Source organism: Aquarana catesbeiana, linkage group LG10 (genome assembly GCF_042186555.1).
Source record: "Aquarana catesbeiana isolate 2022-GZ linkage group LG10, ASM4218655v1, whole genome shotgun sequence".
Taxonomy (NCBI): Eukaryota; Metazoa; Chordata; class Amphibia; order Anura; family Ranidae; genus Aquarana; species Aquarana catesbeiana.
In genome coordinates this window covers 153,611,751-153,634,675 of record NC_133333.1, presented here as the reverse complement: position 1 = coordinate 153,634,675, position 22,925 = coordinate 153,611,751, and the positions used below count along the sequence as shown (strand labels likewise).

Below are 22,925 nucleotides of genomic sequence, written 5' to 3'. Positions count from 1 at the left end.
CAACCAACGGCCAGGGTTGTCGGGAAGAGGCCCTTGTCCTCATCAACATGGGGACAAGGTGCTTTGGGGGGGGGGCGCAGGGCGCCCCCCTCCCCCAAAGCACCCACCCCCCATGTTGAGGGCATGCGGCCTGGTACGGTTCAGGAGGGGGGGGCGCTCGCTCGTCCCCACCCCCTTTCCTGACCGGCCAGGCTGCGTGCTCGGATCGGGGTCTGGTATGGATTTTAGGGGGACCCCACGCCGTTTTTTCGGCGTAGCGGGGTTCCCCTTTATAATCCATACCAGACCTAAGGGCCTGGTATGCCCCGCGCTCGCCGCAATAGGAAGATTTGTTTTTCCTATTGCAGCGAGCGCGAGATGCAATACCATCCCCTCGTGTCACATTTGGTCTGTCGGACCAGCCTACACACGAGCGGGCTTTCCGTCGGACCAGCACACACACGAGCGGACTTTCCGCCCGAAACTGAGTCCGACGGAAAGATTTGAAACTTTCTTCAAATCTAGGTCCGGCGGGCTTTTGGGAAGAAGTCCGCCGGAAAAGTCCGCCGCCGCCCACACACGGGCGGATTGTCCGGCACACTCTGGTCCGCCGGACCAAGTATGCCGGAAAGTCCGACCGTGTGTACGCGGCATTACAGTCATGTTGCAGTTATAGATTTCACCAACAGAGGACCTTTCAGGGGAAATCTCTAACTTGTCTGGGAACACCTGAGAGCTTTAAGACAGGCTTGTTCCTTGAAGGGATAAATCTAGATGCTTATTCTTTTTCGCTAAGCATTTGTAAAGATACCGGCATCCATTGATTTGGAAAAGCAGATCTACACTGGTGTATGACAACATTTCTAGATCAGCTTCTGCCTTTAATCTGCAAAATATTACACTTTATTGGGCTTATTTAATAAGCAAATAGCAATTTTCAAAGTGCTGCATCCAATAACAACTAGTTTATTGCACTTTGTATTGCCTTACCTTATTATAAAAGCCTTCATCTCTGTGAAACCCTTTTACACTATTACAAACATATGTGTAGGCTGAATCACAAAAACAATGAAAACAGTGATATAATAGGAAAAATAGGACATACAATGGTTTCTACTCCATTTGAAGCAATCGTCTTTGGGGTGGTGGGAGCCCATTCCATGTCTGGGCCCCCTTTCAGAGCATGCTGCATGTGGAGGGACCCCTCATGTCAATGGCAAGAATTAAATGGGAGTTTGGATACACCTCCGTGGAGCTCCATTGAAGACTCCGTCCACTCTATGACATCGCCGGTGGAGTGAGCTGCACATGTGGCCAGCTTGTAGATCTCACCTGGAGTTAGGATGTGGCTCCACATATTAAAGTCAGAAATTTCACCCACAAAGGCTTGCGTGGCATCAAACCTTCCTCCCAATGTGTCCTAATTATTAAAAGGATAGTTTAGTTATTTTCAAGATAAACTCATTGTACAATATGTACCTAACTGTGTAACAATGTCTAGAATGATTGTAATGGTATATTCAGGGATGTTTAGCGTGCTGTCTAATAAAAAACATATAAGTATGTTTTTTGGGTGAATTTACTAAAGGAGTAGATCATGTTAAATTTTAATGTTTAAATTTACACCAAGAACATTGAATTTTCCTTATTATATTGAATTAAAGTGGTTGCAAAGGCTTAGTTTTTTTAAATTTTTTATAACAAACATGTTATACCTACCCGCTCTGTGCAATGGTATTGCACAGAGCGGCCCCAAACCTCCTCTTCTGGGGTCCCCCAGCAGTGCTCTAGGCTTCTCCTTTTCTCAGTGCGACCCCAAAGAAAACTGCTTGCTATGGTGATGCACCTGCAGGCTCGCTCCTGAACCGGGCTGTATGCGTCCTTTGACACACACCGCAGTTCAAACCTGCACCCCGTTCCCTCCTCACAGGATTTAATTGACAGCAGCAGGAGCCAATGGCTGCTGCTATCTAGCTGTTATCAAAGCCTGTGAGAGCAGGGAGAGGGGAGAGAGCCACTACAGTCAGACACAGGGCTGGATAAAGTGAGGACTCAGTTAGGTATTCATGGGGTCAAAAAAAGAATGGCCGCACTCTGTACTCAATCAAAACTCCTTTATTCCTTTATTCAGAACATCCCAAAGTGTTGACAGAAAGCTGGTAGATGCATTTCACACACTCCAAGTGTGCTTAATCATTATCAAAGTATTCAGGGGGTGAGAGGGCAATACTAGTACTGGGATATTTTTTTCCTTTATGCAGGGAATGCACTAAGGCAAAAATGTCTAACCTTTAAAACTACTTAAAAGGATAAGTTCACCACTGTAAAAAAAAAAAAAAAAGAAAAGAAATGCACATTTTTTGCAGGTAAAAAAAAATGTGCATTTATTATTTTTTTTATTAGGAGCCTACAGAGTATTGCACCTCCAATCAGCAGCTCACATGTGCAGTCTCAGGTTCCTGCAGACTGTCAGTGTAGCTGTCTGTTCGTACCTCGTGCAGGCAGGCCTGTTACAGAATGACAGGAAGCATCAATTACCTACTTGAATGCTCATTAGTACCTTCGTAGTTGACTAAGAACTAGAAGCTATCAGCCCCAATGGCTGACAGTAGTTATAGTTCCCCCATTCACAGAACTCTGTGAGTGAATGAATGACGTGGCCAGGTAGGTGGAGTGTTTTTTTAATTTTGTGGCAGCGGGTGCAGGGAGAAGATCCCCAGCCCGCTGTCACAACAGGGGCTCGGGGGGGGGGGGGGGTGCAGGGGCTGCTGCATCTGTAACATGTTACAAGTTGCACCCTGGATACGGGTGTAACATGTTATAGAAGGTGTACTTATCCTTTAAGTAAAACAAGAAAAATAAAAGACAGGATTTTTTCTTGTGCTTTTGATTGACGTCAGCACAGTTTAATCAGTAAGCTAGTCGAATTTCCTCTTTGTATAGTGATTATTCACACAGCTTAGTGAATAGGTTGATATTGTGCTGACTTTGGTCATCAAATCATGTGCAAGAATTTTTTGGCACCTAATTGTTTATTCTTAGCAATTTTAATTTTCACTTGGTTTCCCTTCATTCACTAAGATAAATGACATTTCTACTCCTTTAGTAAAATATTATAGCCTGCAGAGCTGATCGAGTGGTAAAAATTCGACAGGCTGATCTCTGCACAACCACAGTGCTCATACATGAATTGAAATTTGTCTGGTGGTCACTGCTGATCTGGCTGAATTTTGATCCACGTATGTCCTATTTTACTCTGTGGGTAGATCGTTCTCTGTCCAACAGTGCTAATATACAGTGGGGACGGTAAGTATTCAGACCCCCTTAAATTTTTCACTCTTTGTTATATTGCAGCCATTTGTTAAAATCATTTAAGTTCATTTTTTTTCCTCGTTAATGTACACACAACACCCCATATTGACAGAAAAACACAGAATTGTTGACATTTTTGCAGATTTATTAAAAAAGAAAAACTGAAACATCACATGGTCCTAAGTATTCAGACCCTTTGCTCAGTATTTAGTAGAAGCACCCTTTTGATCTAATACAGCCATGAGTCTTTTTGGAAAAGATGCAACAAGTTTTTCACACCTGGATTTGGGGGTCCTCTGCCATTCTTCCTTGCAGATCCTCTCCAGTTCTGTCAGGTTGGATAGTAAACGTTGGTGGACAGCCATTTTTAGGTCTCTCCAGAGATGCTCAATTGGGTTTAAGTCAGGGCTCTGGCCGGGCCTTTCAAGAACAGTCACGGAGTTGTTGTGAAGCCACTCCTTCATTATTTTAGCTGTGTGCTTAGGGTCATTGTCTTGTTGGAAGGTAAACCTTCGGCCCAGTCTGAGGTCCTGAGCACCCTGGAGAAGGGTTTTGTCCAGGATATCCCTGTACTTGGCTGCATTCATCTTTCCCTCGATTGCAACCAGTTGTCCTGTCCCTGCAGCTGAAAAACACCCCCACAGCATGATGCTGCCACCACCATGCTTCACTGTTGGGACTGTATTGAACAGGTGATGAGCAGTGCCTGTTTTTCTCCACACATATCGCTTAGAATTAAGGCCAAAAATTTCTATTTTGGTCTCAAAAGACCAGAGAATCTTATTTTTCACCATCTTGGAGTCCTTTAGGTGTTTTTTTAGCAAACTCCATGCGGGCTTACATGTGTCTTGCACTGAGGAGAGGCTTTCGTTGGGCCAATCTGCCATAAAGCCCCGACTGGTGGAGGGCTGCAGTGATGGTTGACTTTCTACAACTTTCTGCCATCTCCCGACTGCATCTCTGGAGCTCAGCCACAGTGATCTTTGGGTTCTTTTTTACCTCTCTCACCAAGGCTCTTCTCCCCCGACAGCTCAGTTTGGCCAGACAGCCAGCTCTAGGAAGGGTTCTAGTCGTCCCAAACGTCTTCCATTTAAGGATTATGGAGGCCACTGTGCTCTTATGAACCTTAAGTGCAGCAGAAATTTTTTTCTAACCTTGGCCAGATCTGTGCCTTGCCACAATTTTGTCTCTGAGCTCTTCAGGCAGTTCCTTTGACCTCATGATTCTCATTTGCTCTGACATGCTCTGTGAGCTGTAAGGTCTTATATAGACAGGTGTGTGGCTTTCCTAATCAAGTCCAATCAGTATAATCAAACACAGCTGGACTCAAATGAAGGTGTAGAACCATCTCAAAGATGATCAGAAGAAATGGACAGCACCTGAGTTAAATATATGAGTGTCATAGCAAAGGGTCTGAATACTCAGGGCCATGTGATATTTCAGTTTTTCTTTTTTAATAAATCTGCAAAAATGTCAACAATTCTGTGTTTTTCTGTCAATATGGGGTGCTGTGTGTACATTAATGAGAAAAAAAATAAACTTAAATGATTTTAGCAAATGGCTGCAATATAACAAAGAGTGAAAAATGTAAGGGGTCTGAATACTTTCCGTCCCCACTGTAGTTCCATCACCAGTAGCTCCCCAAAATAGTAGCCATTGAATCATTGCCTGATCTCAGTGAAACAGACACCTGTCATCTCAAGTATAGGAGCAGTTTTATAATTGAATATTAATACCTGTTCCTGTCCCAAGACAAAAACTCCACCAGGTTTTATTGGATGCCAAGCTGCCAGGTTTTCTCCATTTCCTCGCCTCACACCATCCAGGTAAGACTCCCATACACCATCTCTGGTTGACCAAGTTACACATACATGATGCCACTTTGCATCATTAATGGCAAGTGGTAGTGTGGCAGCCTGTAAATAAAATGTACAAATTGAAAGGTTGGGTATTATAAGTTGTACATATTGATTTTTAAAAACATGTTACAAAAATTGGGGTCCTGGAAAATACTTCTATACATTTTTTAGTATGTCTGCTATTTTATTATTAGGCAGGTCACTCAACCTAGTGCCAGGCAATAAGTATTCTTACAGATGGTCAGTAATGATATCCTGTGTGTTTCCCTTAGAACAGATTTCCTTTTAGGCAAAGATCAAGAAAAAAATCCAGTGATCAATGGGTATTTCTAAATTTGTAGAGGTTGGATCCCTAGAGTATTTCCCTGAAAGACTCTGCTGGCAAACTCAAATTTTCACTGCTTGCACTACTCTGCTTTCTGTATTACACTTTCATTATTATGACCGAGTGGGTTGTATTGTGCTTCCTGTGTACTTGGGGCAATCTTAGCTTTAACAATGAAAAAAAAACACTTAAGCTGGCCATACACTGTTTGAATTTTGGCTAATTCTTGCTGGTTTAGCTGAAATTTAAGCAGTGTATGGCCCTGCTGGCACTGTTCCATTCAACAAAAGTCATTTAGATATTATGGCAGGCTAAAAATATTCCAGCAGAGGGGATCTGCCCATCCGCACTGTTAGTATGGATGGAGAAATCTGTTAGATTTCTTTTGTTCAGCCTGCTGTCTGAAGGAAAGAAATGTATATGTGTATATCCAGCTTTACCCTATGCTTTAAGTAAATCTGTCCCAACCGTAGTGACCAGTAGATTCTTTGAAATTGAAAAACTGAATGGGTTTTAAGCCAGCCATAGGTGGTTTGCATCTCAGCCGGTTCAGCAGGGACCGGCTGATATTCGAACTATGTATGGGCAGCCTGGTTGTACCCAAGTCGATCCATCGATCGACTTGGGTACAACAAGCAAGTTGGATTTTTACATGTGATTATTGCCAGCGGCTATATCACTGCAATTTTCCTTCCTGCAAACCGTGGTTGCAGGAAGTGTCATTTGGTACACATGGTAGTGTCATTTGACACACATTTCTGGACCTTGATGTTTTGAGTTTATGCTGTATGCAGCCTTTCAAGAGGTTCTGTGGACTTTCTCTGGTGTTAGAATAGTTGCATCCACCTCTTTAGATTCTCCTAAAAGCTGACTAACCACTGGAAGGTGGGGGTCAAATGGGATGGTTTCACCTAAACTGTCTCTGGGATTGCCCTCTGTTTTAGTATCTACAGACTTGATTTGTGACACTGAACTTAAGTCAAGTGCTGTACAGAAATCATCATTTGTGGCTTTCTCAGCTCCCAATCACAACTGCGTTTGAAGCATATTTCCAGAGGCGCTTGAACACTTGAGACCAAATTTTCATGTTATTCTATTGTGCTTGTTCACATCTGAGCGATGTGCTCTCAGTCAACATGCATAAAAAGTCTTTGGGTTATGATTGAGTATTTTTGGCCTCAGTAGACTTCAGTTGGAGCACCTGAAATTGTGCATACATTTATGTACATGTTGAAAAATGTCTAAGATTGATTCTGAACTTTATGGATATTGACAAGCCTCACACAGCAGATGTGAACACACCTCCCATCATTCACTCATCTCAGGAAAGTCTCTGTGGACACCTTTTCAGATTGAACAAGTCTACCAACAATAGTGCACAGTCCTTAACGAATGAAGTAGAACTTTTTCAAGTGTTTAAATCTCCATCTTGTTATGAAGGGTTTATCAATACTATATAAAGTGTTACCTTGTCATTAATAAGCAATTCCATTGGGTTGTTACCCCACTCAATAAGCACCACCTCATTGGCTTGGCCGGGAACGGAGTATGAGAAGGGTGTGCCCACACCAGGTGATGAATTTGACTTTAGCCACAAGCAGATGGTGAATGCAAAAATCTCATGATGAAGAGTCCTTTTGACCTTGGCATACATGTAATTTGTTCTGAGAGGGAAACTGACTCTAAAGTCATTGGATTTCTTGTCTGATTTATGTCCTGTTGTATGGAATAGGGAACAAGGAAGAACAGGTTTGTTATTCACCCTTAAACAAATATCATCATCAAATACTACACTTCATAAAACCATTGCTAACTCTTTGTTGAATGTATAAATATGAATTGCAGTCTAGTTAATAGTTAAACCCTTGTGGTGGATAATTAACCTTTCATAAATGACATAGAATTTCATTTCATACTACTGTGCAGAAGATATATGATTTTTTACCTGTTATTCAACAAAAAAGAAAATATCCAATACTGTGTTGGAATTCAAATAGAACTAAAGGCAAAGCTTTTTTTTATTTTGGATAGAGTAAGGGAGGGTTTTAACCCCTGTCAGATTTTTTCTTACCATCTGTGTCTAATTGGGGACATTTTCCTTGACTTCTCATTCCATAGTCAATACAGGAAGTGAGAGGAAATTCTCCAGTAAGGGAGGGTACTCCTTGTTGTCACCAGGGTATCCATAACTAGTATCCCCATAGGAAGATTTCCCCTCTATACTTGTTCTGGTGACAACCCAAAATGTGCAATTTACTTTCACTTTCAGGGATTCACTTTCTGACAACTCCATTTGAGGCTTCATTGACAGATAACTTTCCTGAAAGGGCACTACTTGTGCTAAACTCTGTCTTTAACTAACTCTTGGTGCTAATTTGTGGAATTTATTGATCGTGCATTCATCTTATGTGTAAAGTTTATAGGCTGTTACACACACGGGGTAGAACTCACAGCCAATATTACAAGACATGGATAAGTGATTTTTTGCCAAAAGGTTTGCATATCATTTCTAAATTGCAGAATAATTGTTTTAAATTAGCCAGCAGGTAAGCTTTTATTCCTGCTGAAACTTCATTAGTGTTAGCTGAGGTCTAATTGAATTTACTTCATACAATAATTATATTTATTATAGGTTTCTATATAGCACCGACCAGTGGCGGCTTGTGTTTTTTTTTTGGGGGGGGTGGCAATCAACCAACCCCCCTGCCAGTGGACTCATCCAGTGACACCCCCCCGCCCGCTGTCTGCCAGGCACTTACCCCATCTTAGATGTGTCCGGGAGCAGCTCTGTCTCCTCTCATAGAGATGCTGTGCGTATTTTCTCTCCTCTATCTATCCACTGCATATAGGTGGTCGAGAGGAGAGAGGGGACGGCACCTGGGTGCCCCTAATGGATGGGCCGCCCCTGGCACTGACAATTTACACAACATTTTACTTATATACATGTAGCAAAGTCTTTAGCCTCTTCCAGTCTAATGAGGACCTCCAAGGCCAAAGATAACTGACATCCTTCAATATGTAGTGGGTTGTGAGGCATAGTGGGTGCAAAGATGGTGAAAGTCATTGGGCGCCAGACACTTCTTGGATGTGAAAGAGGTTTTATTTCTTTTGACAGTCCTCTTTGTATTTTTGGGGGAAAGAGGGTTAGGGCCAGGACACCCTTGAGTAGTTATAGATTCAACTGGCAGACTCCGAGACTTTGATAGGAGGACAGCTGTGCAGGGAAAGGCCCCAGCAAGGCACCACTTCTGCACATGCAGGAATGCTGTCTCCTATGGTAACAGTCTTTAACGGTTCCTAACTCAAACTTGACAGTCCTTTCAGCTCCACTACCACTACAACTGCCTCTTGTAGTTCTTCAACACTGAGCGCCCGGTCTCTCAATTAGACCCTCTGATTCACTGACTCTGAATCCCTTGAGTTCCTCCAAGGTTCTCAGTGGTATCCCCTCAAGTGTCACCCCTGCTTCTCTGCTGGGTCCCTAGCTTGGCACTCCAGATACTTCTCAAGCTTCACCCCTGTTAACCGGAGAGGTCACTGGCTTAACTCACAAGGCTGCTCTGCAAGTGTCTCCTCCGCGGGTTGGGTCCCTGACTTGATCACCGCCTGAAGTTTCCCGATTCTCCACCTTGCCCTTTTGGTGAGAATATGGTTTTGGTACTTGCTTCAGTTACTCACTGTGGTACCTGGTAAAGGTGGTTGGTCCCTTAGCGGCAACAGCTTCCCTTCTACCTCCGACCACGGACAGGTTCTTCGGCCAGCAGAACCATCAATTCTGGTTGGACTGCAAGCCACAATCCCAACCCTGCGCTGCTCTCTTTACTTCTGGATAGGCCCTCAGACAGCCTAGCAGCCAGATGCCGCTGGGATAGGCCTGATCTCTGGCCTAGCTACCCAGGGCGTACGACACATGTCCACTCAGACAGCTGTCCAGGTGGCACAGAACATAGATCACCTGACCTCACCCGAATAGATAGGTTCTCCCAGCTGGCAAAGGGATTCAAGAAAACTCCTGCCCATTGGCTGAGATACCCATATACTCATAACCTGACCTTGGGTTACCCTTCTCATATCTAGTACCACCAGGTACGCGGCCACCTAGTGGTAGAAGAGAAAGTGAAACAAGGCCAAGCTTAGGGAGAAATCAATAGATCTCTAACAATCGACCAAGATAACTACTCTTGGCAAGTAAATTTGTGAGGAGTTTACTGACTAAACTCCAGGGTGCTACATACATGTACATCAGTCCCTGCTCTCAAGGAGCTTACAATCTAAGGTCCCTAACTCACATTCATACATATTCTAGGGTAAATTTAGACAGGAGCCAATTAACCTACCAGCAGTCTTTGGAGTATGGGAGGAGGAATTGCAAGCACAGAGAGCACATGCAAACTCCATGTAAGTAGTGCCATGGTTGGGATTAAAGCCCACAACCCTAGAGTTGCTAGGCAGAAGTGCTTACTACTTGCCCCTGTGCTGCTCGTGTTCAATATCTTTGTAACAAGGGTTGTAAATATCCATTTTGTAACTGGTACTCAGTTTCGTGTTTTCTTAAAACAAAAGAATAACAGTAGCATGTATTTCTTTGCAATCACAATAATAACAGGCTGGCAGTTCACAACCCCTGCCCTTTGCTATATTCATGGCAATTATTTAATGTCATGTGGGCAGCTGGTATTGAAATGGGGCTAATTGTTAGGGACTTTAAATGAAGACATGACCTGGTAAGGTCAATTATTCCATCCCATGGGACTTTGAGTGAAATTGTGACCCGGTAAGGTCACACATTTCCATCCCTATTCTAGTCAAGAAGGGGAGAGGGCAAGGGGGTGGGACTTTAAATGAGGCTCGTGGTTGCAAAAGAATAACTTGGTGAACATAATTGGAATTTATTAATTGCCACAGGGTACAATTAGAATACATCATGTAAAAATACATAAACATGGGGGCGCGATGCGGGACGGACGCTGCTGAGCTGAGCTCCGTCTGACGAGGCAGGCCAGGCACGATACCCGGGGCTATTCTCAGCTAAAAACACCACCATCTGACCGATCACCCCCGCGGGATCAATCTGTGCATGCCATCCGGCAAAAAGGAGCAACAGAACCGCTCCCAACATACCCTCACAAACTACCTCATTAGTATGGAGAGGAGGATGACCCAAAATGGCGCCGGCCACCATGCGGCCTCCAGCGGTCCGGAGCATACAACTAAAGACAGTGAGTACCCTCAGCCCCTTTCCAAAGCAGACCTAGATGCAAGCCTCTCTGCAATCTATGATAGATTTGTGGACAAACTAGAAAGGGAGATTCACAAGTCTACCACTGCTCTCTCACAGGAGATTGCCAGTATAGGAGGCCGCACAGACCTATTAGAAGCCAAACATGATGAACTAGCCATTGCACATAATGACCTCAGAAAAGACTATGAAACTTTGGCAGACAGCTTTTCTTTCATGCAGGCTCACATCGAAGATCTCGATAATAGGAACAGACGAAACAATATAAGAGTGCGTGGTGTTCCAGAGTCAGTCACAGACATAAATAAAGTCATTACAAAGCTATTCCATGATCTCGTACCAGACAAACCTCTCTCTGCTTTTGCATGTGATAGAATGCACAGGGCTCTGCGCCCAAAACCTACAGCAGATAAACCTCCAAGAGATATAATAATGTGTATGAAGGACTTTCTCACCAAAGAAGATGTAATGCGTGCTGCCAGGAATTCCCCATCCATAGAATTAGATGGAACAAGGCTGCAGATTTTCCCTGATATCTCCCCTGCGACTTTGGACCGAAGACGCAGAATGAAAGAAGTCACAAATGTCCTTCAATCAGCCAGAATCAAGTACAGATGGGGATTCCCGTTCAAATTGTCATTAACCCATAATGGCAATTCCTACACGGTCTACAATGTCATTGAAGGAAAAGATTTACTCATTAAACTAGGACTGCTAGACCCACAACCATCACAGCGTTTACCCGCCACTCCTAGATCCTCACCTATATGGTCCACTCCTTCTACCAGACGCATCCCAAGAGATCAAAGAAGATGGCAACAACACTCCCCCCAAGACCGTGTCGCCTGATCTGTTTATACAGCAACCAAGCTTGCGACTTAGCGGTCACTTTCACAGGATGGTTTTCTAACCTCAGCTTCGGCCCTTCTCCCCTGTCTAACTCCCCAGCGAAGTGTAAACCCTCATGCTTACTGTATATGCTACGGATGCTACAATCAACTCTGGTTCAGAACTTTGGAGCAGACCAATTATTCAAGATCCTACCCAGACGAATACTATTATTTTTGTTTTTTCGTCCTAATTTTTTCATGGACTCTTTTTTTAGGAGGAATAAGTTTGTAAGGGGATACAGTGGGGGGTGGTGGGGCTGAGAAGCGAAGCTCCCATGTTCCTATGTTCTCATTTTTTTATATAATGTTTAGGTTCTTTCCTTTGGTTTTTTCTTTCACCTATTTAGGTATCCTGCTCTTATATTCACTCTCTCTACTTAAGATTAGACATTATTGATGTGATTCTCTAACCCAGATAAAGGAGGGTAATGGTAGAGAGATATAACCTATTATAAAAATGCTCTCCTCGTTTACTTCTTGAGGATTTATACCATTTAGGGATACGCTAATGTTATTTATATAGTGTTCTTACCATGCACTAATCTCCTTTTTTGGTTTCATACCTAGTTTTTATTTTACAAATTGCCTGGCCTATCCGCCGTCGCTAGTTTGACCCCCATTCTGCCAGAGGGGCCTGCGGCCCTAACCTCCCCTAGTGGGGTGCTGCACCCCCCGCTGGCGGAATTTGGACGATCCAGTCCTTTGAAAAAATTTACAAGGCTGAACGACTTTAAGTCCTTCAGTCCCCTTTTCTTTGTTATTTTAATAGTTGGTATTTTAGCCCTTATGGCAATTTATGCAAATATTATATTTTTTGGAAGACTTTTTATTGCGGACCATTCAATTTTGGGTAATTCCAATTGTTTAACAACCATTATTCATTGTAATAATATACTGAATTCAAGTTTTAATACAAAGCTATTGATCTCATTTCGATTTATGAAATCACGTATAACCTATTACTTCAACATCATCCCACTAGTGCTCCCTCCCCTATTTTGGTATATACCGATCCTCATCTATATAATTAGAATTATCATCCTCAATAAATATGGGTCTTAAAGTATTCTCCCATAATGTCCAAGGCCTTAATTCTCCCAATAAACGTAAAAAGGCATTCAAACAATACAAAAGATTGGGTGCAGACATAATACTAATGCAAGAGACCCACTTTTCTACTTCCAATCACCCACAATATTTTGACAAATCATTCAACCAATTCCACTACACTACATTCTCCAACAAATCTCGTGGTGTCGCTGTTTTTATTAAAAATTCCATAATTTTTGAACCCCATTCTATCTACAAAGATATAGACAGTAGATTCATCATATTGAAGGGCAGTATAAATAGAAAAAATATCACTATAGCTTCTATATATGCCCCAAATGAGGCCCAGACAACATTCTTCACTAAATACTTCAACGTACTAGAACAATATATTTCACCTCATTTGATAATCGGAGGCGACTTCAACCTTTCTGCACACCCTGCTCTTGATAGAAGTAAAGTGGCCCCCTCCTCCAAAGCTTTTAGTAAAACTATAAACCGCTCTCTTAGCAAACTGCAGCTAATTGATTCCTGGAGAGCCCATAATATTGGTATCAGGGCATATACCCACTATTCCCACCCCCACGGTTGTTTTGCCAGGTTAGACTATATTTTCTGCACACCAATCCTTTTAGCAAATTCCTCTAAAACAGACATACACCCATGCCCATGGTCAGATCACAACATAGTAGAGTTTGATACCTCCCATATCGGCATGACTCCCACCCCCTTTAATTGGCGCCTCAATGATTCACTCCTATCTAACCCTTCCACTGTCCAACAAATAAATACCCATATAGAAGAATACTTCCACACAAACACCTCAGAGGAGGTTCTCCCTACCTCAGTCTGGGCAGCCCACAAAGCTGTTTTGAGAGGTCATCTGATTAACATTGCCGCAGCCAGAAATAAATCTAAACTGACGGAAATTAAATGTCTTACCAAAGAACTGCATGATCTATATTTTAAATTAAACTACAATATTACCCCAGATATAGTAAATCTCATACAAATAAAACGTAAAACCCTAAACACTTTACTTTCTGAAGACACAGAGAAATCCCTCAGATTTTCTAAAGCCAAATTCCTACTGCATGGTAACTCTTCCTCATCAATGTTTGCCAGGAAACTAAATCAAGACACTAAACCCCCACACGTTTATAAACTGCGAAACCAGAAAGGCAATATCGTAACGCACCCCCAAGATGTCCTTAAAATTTTCACCTCGTTCTATAAAAACCTCCTTTCTGGCCCCCAAACACACCCACCTCCCACCACGTTAGACTGGTTAAACTCCCTTCAACTCCCTAAGCTTACCCAACTCCAGGCCTCTTTGCTGAACGACCCATGCACAGACAGTGAAATTCTCAACATTATAAAATCCCTCAAAACATCGACAGCACCAGGCCCAGATGGCTTCACCACATCATACTATAAAAAATTTGCCTCATTACTGACTCCCAGCCTCACCAAAATGTTCAATTATATCCTCAGGTGGTCACTTCCCAGAAGATATGCTTCTGGCTAACCTATCATTAATCCCTAAACCTGAAAAGGACCACTCCCTTCCCCAAAATTTTCGCCCTATTTCAGTCCTCAACAACGACCTCAAGTTATTTGGCAGATTGCTGGCAAACAGGCTTGCTACGGTTATCACATCCCTGATCCATACGGATCAAACGGGCTTTATCCCAGGCAGACAAATAGTCGATAACATTAGACTTGTCACAAACATTGTTCAAGATGCCAACCTCCATTCTCGCCCCCTATATCTGCTTAGCCTTGACATCCACAAGGCCTTCGATAGCGTTAATTGGTCCTACTTAAATCACCTTCTACCTAAATACGGCATATCAGAAAAATTTATACATGGATTTAACGCTCTTTACCACTTACCCCAAACCAGAATTAGAATTCCAGGGAATAACTCAGATTTCTTCCCCCTAAGCAGAGGAACCAGACAGGGCTGCCCTCTCTCCCCCCTCCTTTTTGCCTTAGCCATCGAGCCCCTTGCAGTTGCCATCAGAAATAACCCTAATATCAAAGGCTATCAAAAAGTTCCATATGACTTTAAACTCAGTCTTTATGCTGACGATGCACTTCTATTTTTAACAGACCCACTAATCTCAATACCCAACCTCCTCTCAGATCTCCATTCATTCCATAAACTTTCTGGTCTTTTTATTAACACTAACAAATGCTCCATTCTACCTATAAACAGCCCTCCAAACTTAACCTCACTTCTGAAGAAAAACTTCAACTTCCTTTGGTCCTCACACTCCTTTAAATACTTAGGAGTTAATATCACAACATCCCACAACCTATTATATAAAAGCAACTACCTTCCCCTTTTCTCACGAATCAATTCACTGTTAAAAACCTGGTCCTCTTACCATATTTCCTTCCTCGGAAGGATTTGTGCCTTTAAGATGACTATCCTTCCAAAACTATTATACTATTTTAGAGCTCTTCCCATTAATGTACCCAAAACAAAACTGGAAACCCTACAACGTGAAATTAATAGATTTATTTGGAACAACAAAAAACCCAGATGTAGTTACAATCTTATGCATAGACCACAAGATAGGGGTGGGCTGGGACTTCCCAACCTTTGGCTTTATTTCTTAGCAACCAAATTAGTACAAATGGCTCAGTGGTCTTCCCCTGATACAAATGTCTCCTGGTTGACCTTTGAATCCACCTCTATTCATCCTTTGAATATCAGAGGAATTTTGTGGTCCAACACAAAACTACACCATATTCTTAATAAAAAAAACACTTTAATTGCCCAACTTATACTCCTCTGGAATAGAATCAAAGATAACTTTAAACTCCTCTCTGCAACCCCTCCATTAGCCTCATTCTTGGGAGACCCCAGATTCCCGCCTGCTTTACTTGATCACACTCCCTTTTACAACTGGATCAAAAACAATCTTACCACTTTAAAATCTATCACACTCAACTCTAAATTTCCATCTTTCGCCTCACTACAATCCAGATTTAATTTCCCCCCTTCGGAATATCACCAGTACACCTTGATCCGCGAGTTCTACTCTACATACTACTCATTATCTGTTAATCCCCCTAGTACTTTATTCGAACACATCTATATCTCTTCACCTAGAGACAAGGGACTGATATCCTTCCTCTATAGCAATCTCAATAACCTTCTCCAACCCGAAAAAACAGGCCCCATGATTAGATGGGAAGCAGAGATTGGTAGCTCATTCCCAATGGACTCGTGGACCAAGATGATTAAAAACCTCCGCAAAAGTAATTGCGCTGCTGCATTTAGAGAATCCCCAATAAAACTTCACATCAGGTGGTACATGACTCCATCTAGGATACATTCCTTCTACCCCTCAACCTCCCCGAACTGTTTCAGAGGTTGTCTCTTGGAGGGTAGTTATATCCACATCTTTTGGGATTGTGAATATTTGAAACCAATATGGGATAAGTTAATCAACATACTAGAAAACCCTCTTAAGAAAAAAATTTCCCTATCCCCCCAAATATGCCTGTTATACGCTACAGTTCCAGATGTCCCAACTCCTTGTAATAGATTAATCCACTCTCTAATCAGCTCAATACACTGGATGATAGCCTTTAACTGGAAATCACAAAACCTACCATAGCCCCAGGTTGAATCTAGAATGGAATCACTTAGACTTTCAGAAAGAATTCATCATACCCTATTTGACACTATGCATATCTATAATGAGAAGTGGAAATTTTGGTCCTTATCAGACCTTCAACGCATATAATTTTTCACACCCTACTAAAAATTCACTCTACTATATCGTTGATTTTTATGATAACATATCCTCTATACTCTAATGATTAAATAATGTAACCCATCCTACTATATCAGCTTTGTATTATATTTCCCTTACATCTTTATACAACGTCTTCAGTGTATTCTATTCATTAATTACCCAACTTTGTATATTCTACATTTATTTCCCACACATGTTAAACCATATTGATGTACTCTGCAACCGTTTTATTATGTGTCTTTCAAATAAACTTTTGTAAACAAAAAAAAAAATACATAAACATAATGAAATAATACAAGGGGTAATACAATACATCTTGATTATAATTAAAATATCACATGATATGGCAAACAATAGCCTCCAAAGTGCACCAATGACACAATCCAGCTAAAAATATAATAAATGGTAATGCCTGCAAAGACCTCTGGCCTCGATGATCCAGAAACATGGTATTGAATGTTGGCTTGTATGGTAATATATATATTGATCAGAAACATAGTATATGGCAGCTCTACGCGTTTCGTGGCTGGAGGGCCACTCGTCAGGAGCAAGCACTTGATGTACCCATGGGTAAGAAAATTGATATAAAGTTAAAAAGTATGAGAAATATAGTAATGGACAGGGGTAGGGTTAGGAACCCCCATACCAATTGTGGCTTAACTCACTCAGGTTCATGTGGTGGTGATGCGTTGCCGGGTAACACAAGCCATCCGAAAGTACTCCCAACCGGGAGCTGGGGAGGGTATGTTGGGCAGCTGGTTGGGAATATTATCAAAGCAAGTGATCAGTGCCTAAGCAGTTTCTTGATTATGCGTGTCTATATTATACTGTATGGTTCCATTATATGGTTCTTCTGTCCACTCATCAGATGTCGACAGTCGGGTTAAGACAATGGTCCCAACCTGAGAGTTACGTCTTTACCCAATGCCACCCTAGAGATATCATTATGCTGATACATGCATAAAGTAGAGTGTGACTTGTGAAATAGGTTGCAGAGAGCTGGAACAATTGTGAATAATTGCAACAGCATGATCAAAAGAATACTGTTGTATAGCCATAAAGGAGAACTATACTAAACCCATTCTGAATCTAAATTTGCCAAATAAATACAATACATAAAAAAGAACAATTATCAGTGAAAAATGCTTTTTATAGTGCCACCATGCTGCAAAGTATCAAATTCTGTACACCTATAGAAATTTGAATTAAATATCTCTCTATGATTTTGAAATAATAAACCTTACAATCCAAATGAGTTGGTTGTTTTGTCAGTAACATAACAGTGCAAAAAAAAAGAATAAAATGTTCCCTACTGCTAAAATGTCAATTGCTTATTGTTTAATGTTGCATTTTGTCAAAGCGATCATCACTGAAGGCATGATTTCAGATTTAAGCTGCTATTTTAGTAGCGAAGGTTAGAATGCAAGCATCTTTCTGGTTGCTAGCCCCTTACTCTATACCAGCCACTGTTATGAGATGTTGATCATGAGGGTCTTCTCATTATTATTTCTAAACTTCAGCAATTTACATGTTGGCAATGTGTGTGAATGTCAAGAGGCATCACTACCACAGTATACAGGCAGAGCAATTCTTTGTTTGGACAGAAGTGCTAGCACTGTTTGTCATCTTGTAGTACTGATAGTATGCTCATCAGTATCCACAAATGTATGACTACTGTGCTAACCACAGCCATAAACATATCCTAATTTACAAACAGTTTAGACATAAACGTTTTTTTCATTCAAAATAAGGCAAGTGGTCCAGATCAGATTAGCATCTCCATCTTGGTGCTGACCTGTGTTATTCCTTTAAAATAATCAAAAGCTGAGACAGTAGTAGGGACTGTCTGCATGTGTATGCACGATAACTGTTGGAAAATGCATTGTTCTGCAGTTTATTCATGTCTGCAAACAGTATTGACATCTAAAGCCAACTAACCTTACTTCAGGATTGGTAGTGTTCAGCGGCGGCTGGTGGGTTTTTTTTTTGGGGGGGGGGGCAGCAAACAGCCACCCCCCCAGGGCGGCTGACAATACTAGCCCCCCCCACCCGCTCACTGTCTGCAGGTCGGTCTGGCACTTACCCCATCTAGGTGGCGGCTCCTGTGTCCTCTCCTCCTGCGCGGGGGCTTCTGCCGTGCGTCTCCTCTCTCCTCCTCCTAGGTGCTAGGCGTCCAATAGAATCGCCTGTCCTTTCAGCCAATCGGGTGACGGGTCTCACGACCCGCTTCCTGATTGGCCAGGAGGAGGATTAAAGTGAGAATAGCGAATATTCATTTGCTATTGTCACACAACTGGGTGGGCTCATAGCGCAGTGCTCCTCTGGCTCTAATCATGTGCTTAAACCCCCCCCCCCATTGGAATTCATGGTCCGACGCCCTGTATGTAGATCAGGGAGCTGGACGCATGGATAGGGGGGGCAGTGCCAGTGCACCCCTAATGGATGGGCCGCCACTGGAAGTGTCATTTAGTAACTATCACAAGCTAGAAATCACTCTGCAAGTGCAAATCCAAAGATATTTATAGAGGGCAGTGGTGTGGGGTGTAAATGAGTATAACATCCCCTATTAAGTTAAAGCGGAGTTCCACACAAAAATGGAACTTCCGCTTTTCGGAACCCTCCCCCCCTCCGGTGTCACATTTGGCACCTTTCAGGGGGGAGGGGGTGCAGATACCTGTCTAAGACAGGTATTTGCACCCACTTCCGGCATAGACTCCCACGAGAGTCCATGCCTCTTCCTGTCCCTCCGTGCTGTCCCCTGGGAAACACACAGGTCCCAGGAGATAGCGGGGACCAGTTACGACGTGCAGCGCGACTCGCGCATGCGCAGTAGGGAACCGGGAAGTGAAGCCGCAACGCTTCACTTCCTGATTCCCTCACCTAGGATGGCGGCGGCAGCTGCCGAGAGTCGAGCGATTTATCGGCGTCGGCTGCCGACATCGCTTGACCCTGGGACAGGTAAGTGGCCATGTATTAAAAGTCAGCAGCTGCAGTATTTGTAGCTGCTGGCTTTTAATATTTTTTTTTGGGTGGACTCCCTCTTTAAAGTGTTACTTAACCAGGACCCTGCATTTACTATATCTGGTCTACCACAGTAAACAGAACATGGAAATGCAATTGTTTCAGTAAATAAAAACTGCTAAATACCTTTTTTAGTAGTATATAGCAGTCTTGTGACTTCTATCAGTTTCTGGCCGAGCACTTGTTAAAGCTTGTAGGGGGAGTTTTCATTCTCCTCTGATTGTCCTATGAAGCTGCAGGACCCCTGACCCTCTGTCTAGACAGTGTTGATTGGCCCTGTGCTGACCACATGCACCCTCCCAGAAAAAAAAAAAACTCTCTAGCAATACACACCAAACAACTGAGCATATGCAGAATGACTCCAAAAGGATCTGTTTTATCAGGAGATGGATTGGGAACAGTGGAAGAAGACAGGATCAAACAGACTTTTTACACAATGCAGAGGATTAACCCCTTAGGTTCCACAGTGATTATAACAAGCATGCTTTACTGCATATACAGACTAATTTTACTGTTGTGGGTTTAGTAACACTTTAGGATTACTGATTGATATACCAATAAACACTCAGCATTGCATTTCCACATGGCACTCTTGGGCTTGTATCTATGGCAGCACAGTAAAGCACAGAAGTTACAATGTGTATTCAGGTTGCATTTTTCTCTTTTATGGCCAGCTGTTGGGGGTAGAGTTAAACAGAATGAGGCAGCTGCTGCAAAGTTAGGAGTCACAAGACCATTTCTAGCTCAAGTAATATGCAGCCTTCTCTATTTTTCAGCTAGCTGTATAGACCATTTATACCTCTGCATGCAAACCAGCCACTTGCCTCCATCATACAGTTTGAGATTTAATGCTCACTGTAAAAATTATCTAACATGGTTGGCATCAGAATGGGTGGAGCCTGACAAAGTTATCATAATTTACACTTTGCACTTGCCTAGGTCAACATTTCTTTACGCAGGTCTGGAGGTATTGTGGTCCATTGACTGCATTGTAAACAGATAAACAAAAGCCAAACCTCAGACGAAAAAAATTCCTACATTGAACCTAACATCAGTTATTTTTTTCATGTTTAGTAAAAGAATGCTAACTAATCGTTACTTGTTTATATTATTGATTACTTTTCACAGTGATCACAGTACAGTACAGAGCAAGCTTATTGATCATCACTCTCAAGAAAAAAAGATCCACAAATTCTGAGAAGTTCCAAGGAGCACCTTCATCAGGGCTTAGAAAGGGCTTAAATCTGGTATAGTCCTTGGATGGGAATTAGTGCTGATATTAGGCTGCCAGACAGATGACTGGAAGCAAATACACAGTAACATTCCAGATTTCCCTCTGAGGATTACACTAAATACGATCCGGATTTTAGCCCTTCCTACAATCTTAAGCCCTGATGAAGAGGGCCTCTTGGCACCCCCAAAATATTTTTTTTTATCTGATAGTAATGATAAATAGACTTGATCTGGATACAACAATGTCAGACAACCAGGCTCCATTACATTTCACAGTGCTGTAATTCTAACACATGGAGATTGTTTAAAGGAGTAGATGACTAAATCTAAAAAAAAAAATATCCATCACAGCTCTCCACAGCTTCCGGGATCAGCGGTGGATGGTGGGGTACGGACGCCGCCCGTACCCCAGGAAGACGACAAGTTTGTCGAAACGGCGTAGGGAGGAGCGACGTGTTGACGTCACCACCATCCACCGCTGATCCCGGAAGCGACGGGCAGCAGCTGTGAGCCGGCCGGCATTATTTTGTGTACACACGCGATTTTAATTCTACAACACTGTAAGTGCATTTCTTTATGATTTTTTTACCAATAAATGTCAGTATTACCCTATGGAGCTTTTTCTTTCATTCTTGGGATTTGAGTGCCAGCTTAACATCCAGCGAACCCCCTGAGTAGAGACCCTAGGAGCCTTAATTTTGATAAAGACCCAGTGGCTGGGGGACACAGCCACCTGCATATACGATCTCCTTAAACAAGAGATCTAAATATCTGGTAAGGGGCAGATCGTTTTGTTTGGTGGAGGAATTTCCCTATTATCACATTCTCCAGGGTGACAACAGTGCATGCTTCACATCAACAGAAGAGTGGTGTTTTATATCAATATTATTGATGCCTTTTCATTCTTTTACTGGTGAAAGACATTTTTCAAAAAAAAGGAACGTTTTTGTATGGACCTTGTTCAACATATTTGATGTCTGATTGCACATATACAAAAAAAGTAATCCTATATGTCACGTATTTATGGTAATTTGTGTATGTATATGTTATGGTCATTTAAATGGTTTTTGACCACACTCACTTATTCACAGCAGCGCAGCCTTTCTTTGTATAATATTTTGGAATGGAGGTTGTCTCACATTTAGGGTTGCAGCAGCACTAACACTTTTTTGAGTCTTTCACAGACACAGGTTTTTTGGTTTTTGTTTACTGAACACTGTAAGGGATAGCGCAGTATATATCTTTTGGTTTTGAGTATATCTGCGTGAGCCGGTCAGGAACTGGTTAAACATGTGACCAGCACTAGAGGACTAGAAGATCCTCCTGCTTATGTTTCCCTGCAGACAAGCTGGGAAAGAGGTGAATCATGTGACATCTGTATATCGATTAGGAAAAAGGTACTTTTTTTAAATTAAAATATTTACAGTGCCATCATCCACATACAGAAATAGAAGTGACATTGTATATTAAACAGTGTGTGTCTAGTATCACTTTAAAACAATTAAATTATTAGTCTACCAAAACTGATATTTCTGTTTTTGGTAAATGTTGGGAAGGTAAACCATCTAACAGGTTTTACAGTATATATTGTTCTGGGACTCTTGCGTGAGATTTCTGATTTTGAGTTTGCAGACTTGCACACCTGAAGTGTACATTATCAGACTGTCCCACAATCCATGTAAGATATTTATTTTATATAATGGAGAATGCATAAAAATAACTAAGAACATACAAAAGTAAATGGGAACAGCCTATACTATAAATGACAGGCAGGTACGAAGCCAAGAACTAGAAACGGGAGAGCTTGTGACTGGCAACCACAGGGTGACCCAACCCAGGCTCCACCTCCAGTTTTAGTGGACTGGTCCTTTAACATAATATATGTGTATTAAGCAATAGTGTGGCATAAAAATACCTTGCCTCAAATACAAATACCTTTTTCTTTGCTGTGTGAGGCTGCATCCATCTTGTGCCGTACTAAGTCTTCATGTGTTTGGTCATGCTCTTTATTCTGGTGCTCTGAGCTATTGTGTTTCTCAAATATCTGATGTTCTAGAATACTAATCTTCTTTTGTAAGGTATCTCTCAGTGAAGTTGAAAACAAAGAAGAGTTTCTATTTCCCTGAAAAAGAGCAAAAACATCTCATATTTACACACCGTAGATCATAGATCAAAGATCTTTTTGGTATGAAGGAGCTAAAGCAAGGTACTGGACCAGAGGAATAACAAAAAACATTTGAT

The 22,925-nt window shown here is 42.1% G+C and overlaps 1 protein-coding gene across 1 annotated transcript in view; it reads right to left on the bottom strand.

Moving 5' to 3' along the window:
- Nucleotides 1-591: 591 nt before the first annotated feature.
- The window catches only part of LOC141110951 (neuronal pentraxin-1-like), a 44,711-nt gene continuing 22,377 nt past the window's right edge, over nt 592-22,925 (bottom strand). Inside the window, exons 2-5 of the mRNA XM_073602765.1 lie at nt 22,620-22,806; nt 6,944-7,191; nt 5,028-5,207; nt 592-1,399 (exon numbers count right to left, since the gene is read on the bottom strand). Coding sequence (XP_073458866.1) covers nt 1,190-1,399; nt 5,028-5,207; nt 6,944-7,191; nt 22,620-22,806 — 825 coding nt within the window. The 3' untranslated portion in view covers nt 592-1,189. The remainder of the gene's footprint in view (nt 1,400-5,027; nt 5,208-6,943; nt 7,192-22,619; nt 22,807-22,925) is intronic.